At 48.8% G+C, this 20483-nt stretch overlaps 1 protein-coding gene across 3 annotated transcripts in view; it reads right to left on the minus strand.

Annotated features, from left to right (window-relative positions):
• LOC140429339 (xanthine dehydrogenase-like) overlaps positions 1-20483 on the minus strand; it is a 452003-nt gene that overhangs the window by 175059 nt on the left and 256461 nt on the right. For all 3 annotated transcript variants that reach the window (XM_072516190.1, XM_072516191.1, XM_072516192.1), the window contains one exon: positions 19718-19887. In XM_072516190.1, the coding sequence (XP_072372291.1) occupies positions 19718-19887 (170 nt within the window). The remainder of the gene's footprint in view (positions 1-19717; positions 19888-20483) is intronic.

Below are 20483 nucleotides of genomic sequence, written 5' to 3' on the forward strand. Positions count from 1 at the left end.
GAATGGAACACATATAGTTTTTACATTTAACTTCATCAGAATCTACTTAGCATCCGGCATAATATTTGGTCACACTCTTCATTTGCGTTGAAACATCGGGCAAAGGCTTGGTCCACTGGAGTTATTAACATAGCAAGTGTGCACATTCAAATTAATGGATTAAAACTTCTCACACTGTAGGAAATTAAATTTAACCGAAGAGGCAGTTTCCTTCAGTATAGAGAATTTGAATCTTCTGACGTAACCACAAACTAGTGAGTCACTAATAGTTGAGTTTCAGCCACAAAGCCAAATTGAACAAGATCATCTGATTGACTTTGCCTTGATAATGGGCAAATTTGGGGCAAGGGAACACAACTTTAAAATCAGAGTTAGGTCATTCGGTAAGTTGCGATAAAAATGTGGAATTCTCCCCTTAAAAGGGGGTAGATGTTGACTCAATTAATATTAAATTTGAGACTGATAGATTTTTACTGAGGAAAGACGCTAAGGGATATGAACCATGGCAAGTGGATGAATTTGCGATGCAGTACAGTCAGGGCAGAAATAAAACTGACAAAAGGTTTCTAAGGTCTGAGGTCTGTGTATGATTGTGTTGCCTAGACACTCGCAGCATAGTTGTTCTGCTGATAAACAACTCCACAGCTGCTGTCCCCGAGGGAACACATTGGAAGCTTCAGCCCCACGGTCCCTTTTCTTAGTGCCCACCCTTCCCGGCAGTGCTCAGACTTTCACAGAGCGCATTGCATACTGGATGGCCATTAATTGGCCAGCCAACAGAATATTGCGTTGCCGAAACAATTTTGGGCGGGAGTGGGTTTTATATTCACTCCCACCCACTTCAGGCACGCCCTGAACGTAAATTTCAGGCCCATGCTTCTACAACCTCAAGGCAGACCATCCAGGATAAAAAAGCACACTTGATTGACACCCCATTCACTACCTTCAACGTTCATTCCCTCCACCACCCCTGAAGAGTGGGAGCAGTGTGTATCTCTGAAAGCTGCAGTCTTGCAACTCACCAAGGTTCCTTCCGACAGCACCTTCCAAAACTGCAACCTCTACCTAGGCCAACAACAGCAGATGATGGGAAAACCACCACCTTCAAGTTCCTCTGCAATTTGTATAATCCAACACAGTGAACACAGGAACGAATGGTTGGATGCAAACTAAGATTTATTTGTCTTTGATGCACTATCAATTACGACGAGATGGGAGTAGAGAGTAATCGAGGCTTTATTACGCAGAGATGTGGAGTCTCCCGCAGCTGCCGCCGAAATGGCTGCAGCTCGGAGAGGCCACATATTTATACTCCGCCTACTGGGCGGAGCCAGCAGGCAGGGATCTACCCCCGTTTCTGTAGTACGGGGCCTTACCGTAATACCCTCGTATGCAGTATAAACAATACAACAGTGGTGACAACCACATTCACCCCCTTTAAAAAAGAGTCCAGCGGGGGTGGTGGAAAAGTATTTACATACAGGTTGTTTAAATTTTAAGAAAGAGGTTACAAATTTAGACGATCAGGCGCCTTGATCCGTTGTTGCGAGTGCCGCAGTTCTGATGGCGATTTCGGCATCGGTACGGTCGTCGGTGACTCCGGGAGCGTGTCGACCTCATCTATCCCCGGGTGGGACCAAGGGGAGGACGGATCGTCCTGCAGCGGGGGCTGTGGTGGGGTGCGCCAGGGGGGAGGGAGGGTGGCACCCGGGCAGGGGGGGGGGGAGAGATATGTGGGGACCCAGCTGGCGCCAGGTCCCTGAGGGAGACTGTGTCTTGGTGGACATCGGGCTACGCTACATAGGCGTACTGCAGGTTCCCGTGGAGTAGCTGTACCCTCTCAACCAACGGTCCGCCTTGTGGAGCCGCACATGCTTGCGGAGGAGAACGGGTCCTGGAGTTGCCATGTTGGGAGCGAAACCCCAGAGGTGGAATTCCTGGGGAAGGCAAAGAGACATTCATGGGGAGTTTCATTAGTCGCCGTGCACAGGATCGACCAAATGGAGTGAAGGGCGTCGGGGAGGACCTCCTGCCCGCGGGAGGCCAGGAGATTTCTGGACCGTAGGGCCAGCTGGACGGCCTTCCAGACCGTCCCATTCTCCCGCTCCACCTGCCCGTTTCCCCGGGGGTTGTAGCTGGTCGTCCTGCTTGAGGCAATGCCCCTGTTGAGCAGGTACTGGCGCAGCTCATCGCTCATAAATGAGGATCCCCGGTCGCTGTAGACGTAGGCGGGGAAACCGAACAGAGCGAAGATGGTGTTGAGGGCTTTGATGACGGTGGCAGACGTCATATCGGGGCATGGGATGGCGAAGGGGAATCTTAAATATTCGTCGACCACATTAAGAAAGTACGTGTTGCTGTCGGTGGAGGGGAGGGGCCCTTTGAAGTCCACGCTGAGGCTTTCAAAGGGGCGGGAGGCCTTCACCAGGTGCGCACGGTCGGTCCGGTAGAAGTGTGGTTTACACTCCGCGCAGACCTGAGTCTCTGGTGATAGCCCTGACTTCCGCGATGGAGTAAGGCAGATTGCGGGCCTTTATGAAGTGATAAAAGCAGGTGACCCCTGGGTGACAGAGATCGTCGTGCAGGGTCCAGAGTCGGTCCACTTGTGCACTGGCACATGTACCTCAGGATAGGGCATCGAGGGGGCTTGTTGAGCTTACCGGGGCGATACAAAATCTCGTAATTGTAGGTGGAGAGCGCGATCCTCCACCTCAAGAGCTTATCATTTTTGATCTTACCCCACTGTGTGTTGTTAAACATGAAGGCAACCGACAGTTGGTCAGTGAGGATAGTGAATCTCCTGCCGGCCAGGTAGTGCCTCCAATGCCACACAGCTTCAACGATAGCTTGGGCCTCCTTTTCGACAGAGGAGTGCCGAATTTCGGAGGCATGGAGGGTGCGGGAAAAGAAATCCATGGGCCTGCCTGCCTGGTTGAGTGTGGCGGCCAGAGCGACGTCTGATGCATCGCTCTCGACTTGGAAGGGGAGTGTCTCATCGACCGCGTGCATCGCAGTTTTGGCGATGTCGGCCTTGATACGGCTGAAGGCCTGGTGAGCCTCGGCCGTCAGGGGAAAAACTGTGGAGTGGATGAGTGGGCGGGCCTCGTCCGCATAGTTGGGGACCCACTGGGTACGAGAAGAAGCCCAGACATCGTTTAGAACATAGAAAACATAGTAAAATACAGCACAGAACAGGCCCTTCGGCCCACGATGTTGTGCCGAACCTTGTCCTAGATTAATCATAGATTATCATAGAATTTACAGTGCAGAAGGAGGCCATTCGGCCCATCGAGTCTGCACCGACTCTTGGAAAGAGCACCCTACCCAAGGTCAACACCTCCACCCAACACTAAGGGCAATTTTGGACACTAAGGGCAATTTATCATGGCCAATCCACCTAACCTGCACATCTTTGGACTGTGGGAGGAAACCGGAGCACCTGGAGGAAACCCACGTATACACGTGGAGGATGTGCAGACTCCACACAGACAGTGACCCAAGCCGGAATCGAACCTGGGACCCTGGAGCTGTGAAGCAATTGTGCTATCCACAATGCTACCGTGCTGCCCTTAAGAACAAATTAATCTACTTCTTCACAGTTCTATCCACTTGACTGGCAACTTTCAAAGATGTATGAATATAGACCCCAAGATCTCTCTGCTCCTCCACATTGCCAAGAACTCTACCGTTAACCCTGTATTCTGCATTCATATTTGTCCTTCCAAAATGGACAACCTCACACTTTTCAGGGTTAAACTCCATCTGCCACTTCTCAGCCCAGCTCTGCATCCTATCTATGTCTCTTTGCAGCCGACAACAGCCCTCCTCACTATCCACAACTCCACCAACCTTCGTATTGTCTGCAAATTTACTGACCCACCCTTCAACTCCCTCATCCAAGTAACTAATGAAAATCACAAACAGCAGAGGACCCAGAACTGATCCCTGCGGTACGCCACTGGTAACTGGGATCCAGGCTGAATATTTGCCATCCACCACCACTCTGACTTCTATCGGTTAGCCAGTTGGTTATCCAACTGGCCAAATTCCCCACTATCCCATGCCTCCTTACTTTCTGCATAAGCCTACCATGGGGAACCTTATCAAATGCCTTACTAAAATCCATGTACACTACATCCACTGCTTTACCATCATCCACATGCTTGGTCACCTCCTCAAAGAATTCAATAAGACTTGTAAGGCAAGACCTACCCCTCACAAATCCGTGCTGACTATCCCTAATCAAGCAGTGTCTTTCCAAATGCTCAGAAATCCTATCCTTCAGTACCCTTTCCATTACTTTGCCTACCACCCAAGTAAGACTAACTGGCCTGTAATTCCCAGGGTTATCCCTAGTCCCTTTTTTGAACAGGGGCACGACATTCGCCACTCTCCAATCCCCTGGTGCCACCCCTGTTGAGAGCGAGGACGAAAAGATCATTGCCAACCGCTCTGCAATTTTATCTCTTGCTTCCCATAGAATCCTTGGATATATCCCGTCAGGCCCGGGGGACTTGTCTATCCTCAAGTTTTGCAAAATGCCCAACAGTTTGAGGGCCTTGGGGCTGTGGGGAAGGGGGAGTTCCATGAGGGGGCGCATGCAATCGGGGTCGGGCCCTAGAACTCCGTTCTGAACCACATAGCCAAGGATGGCTAATCGGTTCGTGCTGAACACGCACTTCTCCTCGTTGTAGGTTAGGTTGAGGAGTTTGGTGTTGTGGAGGAATTTGGAAAGGTTAGCGTCGTGGTCCTGCTGGTCATGGCCGCAGATGGTGACGTTATCTAGGTACGGGAAAGTGGCCCGCAGTCCGTACCGGTCAACCAATCGGTCCATCTCCCGTTGGAAGACCGAGACCCCGTTAGTGACGCCGAAGGGAACCCTAAGGAAGTGGTAAAGGCGGCCATCCGCTTCAATGTGGTGTATTGGCGGTCCGCCTTGCGACTGGGGAGCAGGTGGTAGGCAGATTTCAGGTCCACTGTCGAGAAGACCCGGCACTGTGCAATCTGATTGACCATATCAGATATGCGTGGGAGGGGGTACGCGTCGAGCTGCGTGTATCGGTTGATAGTCTGACTGTAGTCAACGACCATCCTGTTTTTCTGCCCAGTTTTCACCACTACCACTTGGGCTCTCCAGAGACTGTTGCTGGCCTCGATAATACCTTCCCGCAGCAGCCGCTGGACCTCAGACCTGATGAAGGTCCTGTCCTGGGCGCTGTACCGTCTGCTCCTGGTGGCGACGGGTTTCCAATCCGGGGTGAGGTTTGCAAACAGGGAAGGTGTGTCGACCTTAAGGGTCGTGAGGCCACATACAGTAAGGTGTGGTAGGGGCCCACAAAATTTCAGGGTTAGGCTCTGGAGGTTGCACTGGAAGTCCAAGCCAAGTAGCAAGGCAGCGCAGAGGTTGGGGAGGACGTAGAGCCGGAAGCTGCTGAACTCTACGCCCTGGATGGTGAGGGTGGCGGTGTAATACCCCCGGATCGCCACCGAGTGGGATCTGGAGGCCAGGGAGATTCTATGGTTGATGGGGTGTACCGTGAGGGAACAGCGCCTTACCATATCGGGGTGGATGAAGCTCTCAGTGCTCCCGGAGTCCAGAAGGCATGATATCTTGTGCCTGTCGACCTTCACTGTCATTGACGCGGTCGCGAGGTTGTGCGGTCGGGACTGGTCGATCGTGATGGAGGCCAGATGGGGCTGGTCGGCGGCGGTTGCAGGCAATGAGCGGCCCGATGAGGTGCCCGCCGAGCAGGGGTCTTGAGGCGGGGAAGATGGCGGCGCCAATGGGCCGCACGTGTCCTGAGGCAGGCAAGATGATGGCGCCACGGGCCGCATGTGTTGTGAGGAGAGCAAGATGGCGGCTCCCACGGGCCGCACGTGGTCTGAGGCGAGGAAGATGGCAGTGCCCACGGGTCGCACATGGCTGCTGCTGGGACAATAGTGGCGACCGAGCGGGCCTGGCACACCGCAGCGAAATGTCCTTTCTGCCCGCGGGCCTTGCAGAGCGCGCTCCATGCCGGGCAGCACTGTCGGGGGTGTTTTGAGTGTCCGCAGAAGTAGCACTTGGGTCCCCCGGGGTTGGTTGGCTGCTGCGCGGCGCAGGCCTGGGTTGGCTGGGGGAGGTCGCTGATGGGGTCCACGGTGGCGGTGTTTGCTGGTGGGGTCCACGATGCCCAGGAGGGGTGGGCTGTGCGGTCGGGGGCATACGCCTGTATATTGCGTGAGGCAACTATGAGCGAGAGCGCTAGTTTCTTGGTCGCCGCATGGTCGAGGGTAACCCCTTCTAAGTGGCGCTGCCGGATGTAGGTCGACCCTATGCCCGTAACAAACGCGTCTCTAAGTAGCAGGTCAGAATGTTCAGCGGCCGAAACAACCTGGCAATCACAGTCTCTCACCAGGACGTGCAGGGCACGCCAGGAATCTTCCACAGACTCACCGGGGATTTGATGCAGCATGGACAGGAGGTGCCTGGCATAGATTTTGTTAGCAAGACTGCTGAGTGTAGTTCTCCTTCAGTGGTGCCATGGCCTCAGCTTAGGTCGGTGCGTCGCGAATGAGGGGAAAGTTATCGGAGCTCAGCCGCGTGTAAAGGATTTGGAGCTTCTGTGCCTCTGAGGGTGGTTCTGTCGCAGATCCGATGTAGGCTTCAAAGCAAGCTAGCCAATGTGCGAAGGCCGACTTGGCGTTGTCTGCTTGAGGGTGCAGCTGCAGGCGATCAGGCTTGATGCGGAGATCCATCGTTGTAAAATCTCTGCGTAATAAATTGATGCACTATCAATTATGACGAGACGAGAGTAGAGAGTAATCGAGGCTTTATTACGCAGAGATGTGGAGCATCCCCAAGCTGCTGCCGAAATGGCTGCAGCTCGGAGAGACCACATATTTATACTCCGCCTACTGGGCGGAGCCAGCAGGCAGGGATCTACCCCCGTATCTGTAATACAGGGGCCTTACCGTAATATCCTCGTATGCAGTATATACAATACAACAGTGGTGACTACCACAGTCTTGCACTCTGCTCTCCACTCCCCGACCTGCATTCAGGTCAGGGTTTTTATACTAAAAGGCTCGCTCTGTTAAGAGGGAAGCCCTGCCCCGTTTACTGGGGAAGTTGGTGTTTATTGGAGGTCATGGGGAACCGGATGGTGCACACTCAGTGATCTCCGAGGGGGTCATATTCTCCCCTCACCTCCTCCCCCCCCCCACACTCCCAAAAGGTCCGGAGAAACATCCATGTCTATTTGCTGTAGCGAGAGGCCCCTGGCCCGTTTCGCTGGAGGGCAGCGTTTGGGCATCAATAGAGCAGAGCTTGGGGGAGGGGGGGTGGGGGGGTGTATACCGCACTGGGGGCGGAGCGTCTGGGTTGGACCGATGTGGCAGGGCGGATGTGGGAGGCAGTGATCTCCAGTTGTAATTGGACCTCCATCTCGAAATCGGAATAGGAATCCAAAATGTCCTCGTCAGGCATCTTGGCTTCCTGGACTTCGCTGGCTGGAAGAGCTCACGTCAGCGGTGGCAACAGCGTCGTCAGAATAAGCGGTACCGGCATGTCTGGGATACGTGAGCAGACGTTGTGATTCGACTCTTTGCCTTCTTCCCTCACAGAATAAGACCGTTATCCACCTGGCCCCCGAGCCAAAATTGCGGATGTAAACCGCGTCTCCAGGGGTGAAACAAGGCACAGGCATGTCTGCATCTGATTCGAACCAATCCTGGTGGACCTTTTCCCCAATGCCCAGGATGACCCAACTCAGCTGTGTCCGGAGGCGTCGTCCCATACGTAGTTCAGCTGGCGCGACGCGTGGTGGCATGCTGCATGGTCCTGTAATGGAACAAGAACTGGGATTGGCTGATCTCCCAAGTCTTGGTGGCATGCTTCTTCATACCCTGCTTGAATGTCTGGACCGCCCGCTCAGCCAAACCATTAGAGGCCGGGTGATATGGGCTGGTCCGCGCGTGACGAATGTCATTGCGATCATGAAGGCTCCGAAATCGGCACTGGTAAAGGCTGCCCCATTATCAGAGATTAGTATTTTGGGAATGCCGTGGGTGCTGAACGTTTGGTGCAAACGCTCCATGGTAGCCTTCGTGATGGTGGCCTGTATCTGATGGACTTCCAACCACTTTGAATGGGCACCTACTATGATCAAAAATATTGCCCTCTCGGGAGGCGCATGGTTAGCACTGCAGCCTCACGGCATCAAGGACTCGGGTTCGATCCCAGCACCAGGTCACTGTCCGTATGGAGTTTGCACATTCTCCCAGTGTCTGCATGGGTCTCACCCCACAACCCAGAGATGTGCAGGGTAGGTGGATTGGCCACGCTAAATTGCCCCTTAATTTGAAGCTTTTTTAATTTAAAAAAAACATTGCCCCCTGGAGAGGACGGGTGAAACCAACATGAAGGCGAGACCACAGACGGCCTCGGCGCTCCCATGGGTGCAACAGGGCCGCCACCGGCGCCTTCAGTTTTTCCTGACACAGCCTGCAACTTTGAGCCAACTTCTCAATGTGCATGTTGATCCTGAGCCACCAGACGTAGCTACGGGCCGGCATCTTCATCTTGGGCCCTGCAAATGTGGGGCATGCCCGCGCTCTGGGACGACCACTCAAGTCCCCCATCCTCAATGCTAAGTTCTGGGATCTTCGAGGTGTAAGCCACGAGGTCTTCCGGCAAAACACAGTTATGGGCCCGGTACATACCGATGTGGCGGACTCCGGACAACTGGGGGTTCATCTGGCTCCAAACCCATATGCAAGCTGCCATGACCGGAAAGGAGTCCATGAAGCAAAGGGCGGAGACAACTTCGCTGGCCGCCACTGGTGTCGGCGGCTCAATGTATCAGCATGGGGAATCTTCGCCCCCCCCCGGCAGTGCTCCAAAACATATTCATAGGCGGCCAACAGCAGGGCCCAATGCTGGATCCTGGTCAACGCTATCGGACGGATTTCTCAATCCTTTTTTAATAGGCCCCAAACCGATTTGCAATCGGTTAAAACCGTAAATGCGTGACCGTAGATATATTTGTGAAACTTCACACCAAACATGACAGCCAGGCCCTCTTCAATCTGTGCTTATTTTCATTACGCACTCGGCAAGTGTTCGAGATGCGAACGTGATAGGATGTTCTGAGCCATCAGCCATGTGATGGGTGAGGGTGGCCCTCACCTCGTAAGGGGATGTGCTGCAGGTCAAAACGAATGGCTTGGATAAGTCAAAATGGGTTAACAGTTTTGAGGACAGTCCATTTCTTCACCGCTGAGAATGCTTCCTGTTGTGGCTGGGCCTATTCCCAAGGGTGGCCCTTCTTCACCTACCGGTGGTGAGGGTTTAGCAACATCGCCAGGTTTGGAATGAACTTCCCATAATAGTTCACCAATCCGAAGAATGACTGTAGTTCCGTCTGTCCGCCAGCGACAGGCGCCTGCTTGATTGCAGTACTTTGTCCTCCACGAGATGCAAGCCGTGGCGATCCACCCGGTAACCTAAGAACATGACCTCGGGGGCGTTGAAAACGCACTTCGCCCGGCAGAGACTGACGGCGGCGATGGAGAACTTCAGCCAGGTTCCACAAATGTTCCTCGTCGGACGAACCTGTAATGAGAACGTCGTCGAGGTAGACAGCCACCTTAGGTAATCCCTGCAGGTTGTTCTCCCATTACCCTCTAGAAAATCGCACAGGTTGAGGAGACTCCAAAGGACAGCTGGGTGAATACATACAACCCCCTGTGGGTGTTGATGGTGATGAAACTCCGGGAATCGGGGTCCATGACTCCTAATTGGAGGAGGTGGCCTATGTCGAGCATCGTGAAAGTCCTATCCACGCTGAGCTTGGCGTAGAGGTCCTTGACTTGGGGGACCGGGTAACAGTCTCAGCGAGCGACGTGATTTACTGTCAACTTACAGTCACCACATAGGCATCCAGAACTAGCAGGTTTCAGCACGGGTACCACCAGAGCGGCCCAGTCAGCGAACCGAATGGAGCAGATAATGCCCAGACTGTCCAAACGGTCCAGTATGGTGTCCACTTTTGGCTGTAAAGCATATGGGACCAGTTGAGCCATGAAATAGCGGGGTTGCACCAGAGGGTCCCGATTCTGGCCATTGCAGCTCTTACTGTCCGTTAGTGTCCCGAAGCTGTCCTGAAAGACCCTGGGGAACTTTGCCAAAACCCCTTCCGGGCCATTCGGGTACATCTGGCAGACTCTCTGCCAGTCCAGCTTTAAACGTCGCAACCAAGCGCGCGGCCCAGCAAACTTGATCCGCTCCAAAAACCACTACCAATGGCAGATCCGCCGATTGTTGTCCGTACGTCACTGGGACTGTTTTGTCAAGCGTGCGGCGGCTGACTATGGAGACCGTCACACACCGGTGTCGATTTCCTGCATTGGGACCATACTCAGTGCCTTCACTTAGTGTAGTTGCTGATAGGAGTCATCCTCATCCTCCACGGAGTATGCCCAGTCACGAGCGGGGCGATTGTGTCAGGAAGGTCGGCAGGAGGTGGGGTCCTCATGGGGCTGTTTGGGGCCAGGTCTATGACCGTTGCCCAGGTATCCACTGTCGGGTGTCCCGTTCCTCAGGTATTCGGAAAGCTGGCCAGCAGTTGTCTGGTCATCCCAGGCTTTGGACGGCCATCCTTGGGGCTCTGGAAGGAGATGGCTGTCTCTACCACCCGCTGCATGGTAGGTGAGTTTCACCCAAACGTTTTTGCTGGGTCGCCACATCGTGGATGCCACAGCCAAACCATCTCGTGGGTCGGCCCGAACTCTCAGGTTTTAGCGAGCTTTCGTAATCATGCCAAAAAGAAATCACTGCTGGCCTCTCCACGTGCCTGGGTGGCCATATAAAAGCGTACGGTGAAAATCGGGGGTTTTGGGTTAAACTGCTCCCCAAGGCCACCAATTCAGCGAAAGAACGCAAACCTGGCTGGGTCAGGCTCTTTAGGATCCCGTAGGTAGGCCCACCGATAGCCATCAGTAATGCCAGTTTGTTGTTCGTCCCGACAATTGCATTCATCCTGAAAACGATGCATAGATTCCATAAACTGGGTTTATTCATCGGTACTCACATCGAACGTCCCGAAGGGTCTCCCTCCTCTACCTGCATCCAGGTCGAGGTTTTTATACGAAGAGGCTCCCCTGTTAAGTGGGAAGCCCCGCCTCGTTTACTGGGGAAGTTCGTATTCCGTGAAGGTCACGGGGAACTGGATGGTGCATACCTCATGGTCTCCAAGGGGGTCGTAACACGATACACACTCACTCCAGACTTGGAAATAAATCACCATTCCTTTGCTACTACTGGGTCAAAATCCTGAAACTCCCTTCTTAACTGCATTGTATTCATACCATATGGGCTGCAGCAATTCAAGGCGGCGGCTCACCACGATCTTCTCGAGGGCAATTAGGGATGGGCACTAATCATTGGCCAAGCCAGTGATTCACATCCTGTGAAACAATAAGAAAAAAGGGAAGATGTCCGGGAATGCATCGAATGCCAATTTAATGATTTAACTTTAAAGAAAACACGGCCTAGCCAATCCACAGGCATTGGCAACAAGTCCACTCTCAGAGAAACAAATGGAAAGCTTCTCAAATTCGAGCGCCTTTGCCTATTTTTGAACTCATTTTTTGCCAGAAATTATTGACCAGCAGCTGCTGGTCTGCCTTTGCAGCCAAATCAGCAGATTTAAGTTTCCCCATTCCACCTGAAGCTGCAATGAGTCAGCTCCCTACTGCGTTGGAAATCGGAGTCTGATTTAAATGCAGAGGTGGAAACATAGGCAGCTGTTTGTTGAATATCGTGGCAATAAGCAAGAAAACCTAAATCATCCCACAGGGGCATGAACAAAGTGAAGTCAGTCTCCCTTACTCACCTGACCTTCTACTCAGTTCAATCTGATTTATCACCAAGCTAATCGTATTTCCAACCGCCAAATAGGATAAGAGTCTATAAAGGCCACAAATGTTTGTTTTTTTGTGTTCAGCATGTAAAGTTACATAGGATCTTTCCATCTACTAACAGGAACACTAAAGTTAACTATAAACAATATTAATTAAGTAATTAAAAATTTCACCAGGTCTACGGCTTCTGCGTTCACCACCTAAGAAAGGTTCAAAAATTGTGGGATAATAAAGTGAGAAGTAGAATAATCCACCTTAGTTCACATAACATGGGCGGCGCGGTAGCACAGTGGTTAGCACTGTTGCTTCACTGCACCAGGGTCCCTGGTTCGATTCCAGGCTTGGGTCACTGTCTGTGCGGATTCTGCACGTTCTCCCCAAGTCTGCGTGGGTTTTCTCCGGGTGCTCCGGTTTCCTCCCACAAGTCCCAAAAGACATGCTTGTTAGGCGAACTGGGCATTCTGAATTCTCCCTCTGTACACCCGAACAGGTGCCGGAGTGTGACGACTAGGGATTTTTCACAGTAACTTCATTGCAGTGTTAACATAAGCCTACTGTGACAATAATAAAGATTATTATTATGAGTGTGTTATTCATTTGTAAATCATTCCATATTTGCCTTTTCAACCTTGTGCTGCAAATTAAATAAATCTTAGTATTCGCCAATTTATAAGAGAAGATGCCTTCAGAAGTCAGTCTTAAACTTGTCCACCAGTCAAACCTTGTCCTGCAGCTGTGGTTTAACGTAAAATAGTGTTGCCGATTCACCTTTTTTATTCTGCTTACTATCTACTTCCATACATCTTGACGATAACAGCCTTCACTCCTCTTCTTTCAAAACAAAAGACTTGCATATGACCACCGAATGTCTCAATGTGCTTCACAACCAATGAACTAATTTTGTAGTCACTGTTGTAATGTAGGAAATAGAGCAGCTAATTCACACTCAGAAGACTCCCACAAAATATAATAATAACAAAGTACTGTAATCTGTTTTGTAATGTTGACTGAAGGATAAATACAGGGGACAGCACGGTGGCACAGTCGTTAGCACTTATGCCTCACAACACTAGGGACCCGGGTTCGAATTCGGCCTTGGGTGACTGTCTGTATGAAGCTTGCACGTTCTTCCAGTGCCAGCGTGGATTTCCTCCGGTTTCCTCTCACAGTCCAAAGATATGCAGATTTGGTGTACTGGCCATGATCAATGCACGGGTTTGCAGTGATGGGGCGGGGGTGTGGGCCTAGGATCAGTGTAGACTTGATGGGTCGAATTGCCTCCTTCTGCACTGTATCTATTTTATGGATTGGTCAGGAGACTGGGGATAACTCCACACTCTTCGTCGATATAATGCCAGGGGGTCTCTTACATCCTTAGTTTGATGTCTCATTCCAAGGATGGCATCCCTGACAGTGTAGTTTCCCCTTTAAACTGCACAGGAGTGTTACCTTGACTTCTGCTTTCAAACCCGGGAGTGGGACTTGAATCTCAACTTTGTCTAATAAGTCTAGGTTTTCTGACTGCTCCTCAAAACTCATCCCTCTTAAATGACAAATCAGTCCAATGGCCTTTTGTACAACATTACCTGAACCGCTTCTGCTTCCCTGATCAGCAGAACAGAGTTTGGTCAACACAATTGAACAGGTCGGTTACTTAAAACAGACTATACAGAGAAATGTCCAACCTGCATGCAGGTTGACACTCAGTTGTACTTGGCTCCTTACATATCAATAACTAATATCATATCACAACTGTTGCACTTAAATCAACATATCAGACATGATCATCATATAAAGACAGCAAGTTAATTAAGGTGGAATTGAGGAGGGAAGATAGCCAACTCAATTTAGACAGCAAGTATGCAACAACCTGCTACATGAACATGGTGGTCTGATGGGTAGCCTGATAACTTTACTTTTAAACCGTTAGCAGAGAGGTTCCAAAAATGTACTTGTTTAATACTGACATGTAAGAATCCAGAGACATTTGATGACTCATTGAATCACCTGTTTTTGGACGATCCCTCACCAGGATCTTCAAATCAGGAAGCTAGCTGCATCAGAAATGTGAGCAGTGACACAGCAACCCTTTGTTTTTAAAACCAAATACAAACTGCATGAACAATCTATTTCATGGCAGAATTCAACCTTTTCTATTATGGACTAGCATCTCTAATGTTTCCTAAAAATACACCAGACGTTTTCATGGATTTTGAAAAATCATTAAAATGTATTTTGCGCCTCCAGAAATACTTCACTGGCATAATTCCAGAATGTAGTAGTAACCACAAACATTTGCAAAGCTTTGGTACATTTATCAATTTATTAAAAAAGCTACATTAATTTGACATGCTTGTTGATGGAATCACTAATTTTTATCACTAATCTGCCAAACACAAGGATATAATCAAGTGAAGCCACTTGCAGCCTGACCCCATTTCCCAAGCAGCGCGTGGTACAATGACAGATGCAGGAGGCTCACAATCACATCTGTCACACCAGCTGAACTGCAAATATGTTGGGTGTAGTTGGCAGCAGTTGTGCTTGGAATCAACTTAGTTGTAAAAAGTACAAAATGAAAAAAAAAGTGCTGAGGGTTATGTTGAACAGACACATTGAGCCTTAATTTTTTAATTTTGCGATATTTGTTCCAATTCAATCACATAAGAGCTATCAGGTTAGAATAGTAGAGGTATTCATATCCACAAAGAAGGGTTCAGAAGGACCTGCATTGACATTGTACTTCTCAACCTCAAGACATTCCAATTACCTGACAGCCAATTTAGTATTTTTGAATTGGTGTCGCTGCATTAATTCAGGGAATACGGCAGCCAAATTGTTCACGTCAAACTTCCAAATAGTAATGAAATAAATGACCAAATCATCTGTTTTAATTGTTAGTTGAGGGATCAATATTGACCAGGATAACATGAGAATTTCTCTGCTCTATTTTGAATAGTGCTGTGGGATCTTTTATATCTACGTAAGAAAGGTAGGGAGAAAGCAGATGAGACCTCAGTTGAACGCGTCGTCTGAAAGATGATAACTCGGTGACAGTGTAGCACTCCTTCAGTAGTGCAATGAAGTGCCAGCCTAGATTATGTTGCCAAGTTCGGGAATGGGGCTTAAACGCAAATTCTTTGCAGGGTCAAGTGTGCTCACAACTAAGTCAGGGTTGACACTTCACACAACTGTCACTGCTAAAAAGAGCATTCACAAGTCATAAAATTCAAGGGAAAAAAGAAACATAGAAAATAGGAGCAGGAGGAAGTCATTCAGCTTTCAAACCTGCTCCACCATTTATTATGATCATGGCTGATGTTCCAACTCAATACCCTTATCTTGCTTTCCCCCAATATCCTTTGATCCCCTTCACCCTAACTGCTATATCTAACTGCTTCTTGAAAACATTCAGGGCTGGATTCTCCGTTCCTGAGACTAAGTGTTGCCACCGGGGCAGGATTTGTGAACTTTCACGACAGCAAAACTGGCGCTGAACCTGGACTGATTCAGCGACTGTGGAAGGGCTAGCACTGGCGCCACGTGGAACACAATTGATTCCATTGAAAAATGGTGTAGGATTCACCGGGTCCGTGATTGACACTCGGGTGGCTGACAAGCTGTAGCTGCATATACACACTTCACTCCCCACAAACACCATCCCAGCCAATAAGACGGCATTGGCTGTGTTGGAGCGCACCCAGACAGCTGATGGTTTGGCTGGGGTCAGAGGGCACTTGGGGAGTCGCGTGGGGGGACACCCATACTACATGTGGGCCATAAGTCCACAGTGGGTTGTCAGCAGCATGCGCAGCTGCATGGCTGCTTTTCCGGCTGCGGCAATGGTGTTCCATGCCCGTCCACCTCGACGCCACAGCCCACCTCCTGGTCAACCCCGCTACTCCTCCCGGCCCTGGCAGAAGTCCTCCCGGCCAGCGGCACAACTCTCTGCAAACTACCGCACTGTTGGACATTTTCCGTACCCCTTCTCTCTGCCTCAGCAGCCACGGCCCCAGTTTCACAATTTTTAAAAGCACAAGTGGACCACGCCATCGGGAACTCGGCCCATCGGAGGTGGACAATCGCGGAGGCTCCAGAGAATACTCATGATATGCAACCAGTCTACTGTACGTGCATTCCAGACTGCATTGATGTCGCAGTCGAGGTGACGGGGAATTGCGATTTGGCGTCAAGCCAGCACCCATCGCAATTTTGTCATCGGAACCTATTCGGCCAATCCCGTTTCCCGATTTCAGCATCAGCCAACAGAGAATCCCGCCCACAATGTTTTGGCCTCTACTACTTCGTGGTAACAAATTCCATAGGTCACCACTCTCTGGGTAAAGAATTTTCTCATCTCTGTCCTAAATAGTCTACTCCGTGACCCCTGGTTCCAGACACACTCACCTTCGGGAACATCCTTCCTGAATCTACCCTAGTCCTGTTAGGATTTTATAGGTTTCATGGAGATCCCTCCCTCATTCCTCTGAACTCCAGCAAATACAATCCTAACAGATTCAATCTCTCCTCATACGTCAGACGGAATTCTCAACTGCTCCCAATCCTCAGACATGTTGTTTTTCTTGGCCAATTTGTATGCTTCTCCCTTGAATAGAATAGTAATTGTCTTTGTAAACCATGGATTGACCACCTTTCCCATTTTACTTTTGTGCCAGACAGGAATAAACAATTGTTGCAGTTCCCCCATGTGCTACTTGAATGTTTGCCATTGCCCGTCCACTGTCATACTTTTAAGTAACGTTCCCCAATCGTTCAAAGCCAACTCACAGCTCATATCATCATAATTTCCTTTATTAAGTTTCAGGACCCTAGTCTCAGAATCAACTAGTGCATTCTCCATTTTGATGAAAAATTCTTCATATTATGGTCACTCATCTCCAAGGGATCTTGCACAACCAGATTGCCAATAATTCTGTTCTCATTACAGAGTACCCAGTCTAGGATGGCCTGCTCTCCAGTTGGTTCCTCAAATTATTGGTCGAGAAAACCATCCGGAATACACTCCAGGAATTCCTCCTCTTTGGTATTGTGGCTAATTTGATCTGCCCTATCTATATGCAGATTAAAATCACCCATAATTACAGATGTTCCTTTATCGCATGCATCTCTAATTTCTTGTTTAATGCCATTCCCAACATCACCACTGCAGTTTGGGGATCTATATAAGATGCCCACCAACAGTTTTTGCCGCTTGGTATTTCTCGGGTCTACCCATACAAATTCCACACTGTCAGAGCTAATATCCTTCCTCAGTATTGTGTTAATTCCCTCTTTAACCAGCACTGCAACTCCTCCCCGTTTTCTTTTTTTTCTGTCCTTCCTAAATACCGAATACCCCTGGACGTTCAGTTCCCATCCCTGGTCACCTCCAGTCATGTCTCCATAATCCCAATTGTACCATACCTGCTTACGACTATTTGCATCAATAATTCATCCATTTTAATGCAAATGCTCCATATTAAAATGCATTAAAGGAGCCAGTGGAATATATTTTAACTTATATTGTGCTACAAACAGGTTGCACTGCCTGCCTAACAGTGTTAAAGGTGGAGAAAGTATCTACAATAGCTCTGGAATATTTGATACTGGAAATTTGCAACAAAATCAATTTAGTCACATTAATGCACAAAGTTTTGAACTAGAATTGACGGGAAAACACAGCCTTTATTTCTGGTATTTATCCTTTTCATCCCATGTGGATCCACTTTTAAAATGAATGTAAACTTTACATGAAGGGGAAACAAAACAAAGAATATTTTAAACTTACAGTTTCATAAATAAGCTGAGTACACAGGTAAAGTAGGATATATAATATTTAGATAGAGTAAAAAGAAATAGAAAGATTGGATATTATATTTTGGCATAAGCTTGCTCAAACTGTGGGGTGTGATTGGAAGAATAGGTTGAAACTCATATACAAAAGGCCCTGGTCAAGCATCCATGTTGGCTGGTTGGTGGCAGAGCACATGCCTTCCCAGACCTGGTCAATGATGTCAGAAAGGGTACGGGAAGGGTGGGTGGGGGCAGTAAGGATTCCTTGGCCTGGAATTTCATCTTTGAGAGAGCGGGAGTCAGGAAAATTCCCGGCGTGACCTGTCCACCTTAGGAGGAAATGCCCACATAGGCCGGATCTTCATCCCCGAGGGAGGATGCGGGCTGGATTAGGGCCAACTTGGGAAAATGTTTGGAGGCAGCCACAGGGCCTGTTTAAAGGGCCTGCTTCGGTGCAGTTAAAATAAATACACAAAGGTACTCCAGCTCTCACTCTTCACTCTCCAAACATTTGCCATGAGCCATCTAATGGCACCTCATGCCTGTCCATTCACTCCCAATGGCCCCTCAAGCCCCTATGCCAAGTGATCTATTTACAGACCCACCGTATAGAACCAAAGGGCATGGCTGTGTCACAACTTGACATGGGGGTCATGAAGGACCAGAACTTACCTTTTGCAGACTAGGCTTCATGACTCCTCTAAGGCGCCATGAAGTTTAAAAACCTGACCCCACTCTAAAAAATTGCAGAGGAGCAGGACATGCCTATCTCTGCAATAGGACCGGCCATGTCGGGAATGCCGGGTGTGGGCTTTTGACAGGAACCAGCCAGTAGCCTTTCAAGGCACTCCTGAAAATCAAGTAGCCGCGGAATGGGGTCGGGAATCCTGGAATCGGGACCTACCCACCATTTTTAAAGGGCTCCTGAGTCATCCTGACTCAGTGAAAATCCTGGCCCTTGTGTCAGAGGTTCCCACGATTTTGGTTTTAGACTGGCTGAGTGTAGGGTCGGCACAGGTACCAGGTGACTGGCTGATCCAGTGGCAGTTGTAAGAGTTCTTAAGAGAATAATTGGGAATTGACAGAACACACTTTTAAAACACTGATTATAAAACACTGAAAACCCCTTCAGCAATGGCTCTCTTATTTCTCTTAAGAGGGCTGGGGGAGATTTAATAGAAGTGCTTAAAATCATGCAGTTTAGATCAAGTGAGTAAAGAGAAGCCTTTTTTAATGGCTAATGGGTTGATAACTAGGCTATAGATTTACAGTGATTGGCAAAAGAAGCAGAAACAACATGAGGAAAATCTATTTGCCAGATCAAGTGGTTGGGTTTGGAACACCTGATACGGTGGTGGATACAGATTCAGTGGCAGCCATCGAAAGGGAATTGGATAAATACTGGAGGGAGAAAATGGTGCAGGGATATGTGAAAAGAACAGAGGAATGAAACGAGCTGGATTTCTCTTCAAATGAGCCAGGGCAGACTCAATGGGGCTGTACGGCCTTCGTCTCTGTTATACTATTGTATGATTGTGGTCTGCACACCTATAAAAAGAAATAAGTAATTTATGAAAAAAATTAAAGGCCCCGTTGATCCTTAAACAGAGGATAAGAAATTTCCCTGGGAGAAGGTTGGTGCAATACATGACCTGTACCCAGACATCTACGCTGTATATGTGGCCTACTAAGGGAATAGTAGCAGCAGAGGACACCAGCAGGTTTCAAGAATTATTGGCCTACAGGATTCAAGTGTTTCACATGTTATTATTTCAGTTTTCGGTTTTATTTTCACACAGTTAATAAGAAGACAGCTTGTTGCTGACATTTAAGAGCCATACTTCCCACAAGTTTTGTTTTGGTATCACATTGTGTGTGGAGATTTTAAAAAAGCCTTTTCCCAGGAAAACGCGATTTAAAAAAAAACAGTTCTACAGCATCCCAAGAGGTAATTGAATTTACATTTAAGCATCGAAGATATTTGGATCGATGTCCAAAATAGACAGTTTTCCATCCTTACCCATACATCTGCATGACAAAACCTGGGCTGCAGTATCCACACTGACTTCCATTGTAATCGGCCAGTCGCTGTTGTATGGGGTGTAAACCTTTCTTTACAGATCCCAGTGCCTCTATTGTTATCACTTGATGGTTCTTCAATGACAGGAGACACCCGATTGGAAACAAACACTGCAAAATTCAATTGCACAAAGTGGCCTTTAGGTATGACAAGATTTAACATTTATTTTGTGCTGTTATGCTGCTGCATAAAAAATATACAAAACATCTGGACCAAAATCAGGTCTGAAAGCTTTCAAAGTAGTATTTAGGTCTATCCAACATAGTTTACTGGTGAATTTAGGAATGCTAAGATGAGGAGTGACTACTGAGGCAACTTAATTTCAGCGTTGATCACTTGATAGTAATAATATGCAGACAATGCTGGAAATACTCTGTTGAGAGAGAAACAGAATTAAATACCTCAGGTTCATGACATATCATTGGGACTTAACTTTTTGACGAAAGGTTGTTCTGAAAAATTATTTCCCTTCCTCTCTCCACAGATGCTGCCAGACCTGCTGAATATTTCCAGCATTTTCTCTTTATATGTCAGATTTCCAGCACCCGCAGAAATTTTGCTTTTCGACCAGTCACCCAAAGGCCAATAGTCTTCCCTCTTTCGACCCAATAACACGCGTTAATCCCAACACCTCAGAACAGCAGGCATGTCATTTTGGGCAATTTGACTACAACCTCCAAACTACTCTTCTGCAACACGCCATCAT

This window comes from Scyliorhinus torazame, chromosome 9, assembly GCF_047496885.1.
Source record: "Scyliorhinus torazame isolate Kashiwa2021f chromosome 9, sScyTor2.1, whole genome shotgun sequence".
In the NCBI taxonomy this organism is placed as follows: domain Eukaryota; kingdom Metazoa; phylum Chordata; class Chondrichthyes; order Carcharhiniformes; family Scyliorhinidae; genus Scyliorhinus; species Scyliorhinus torazame.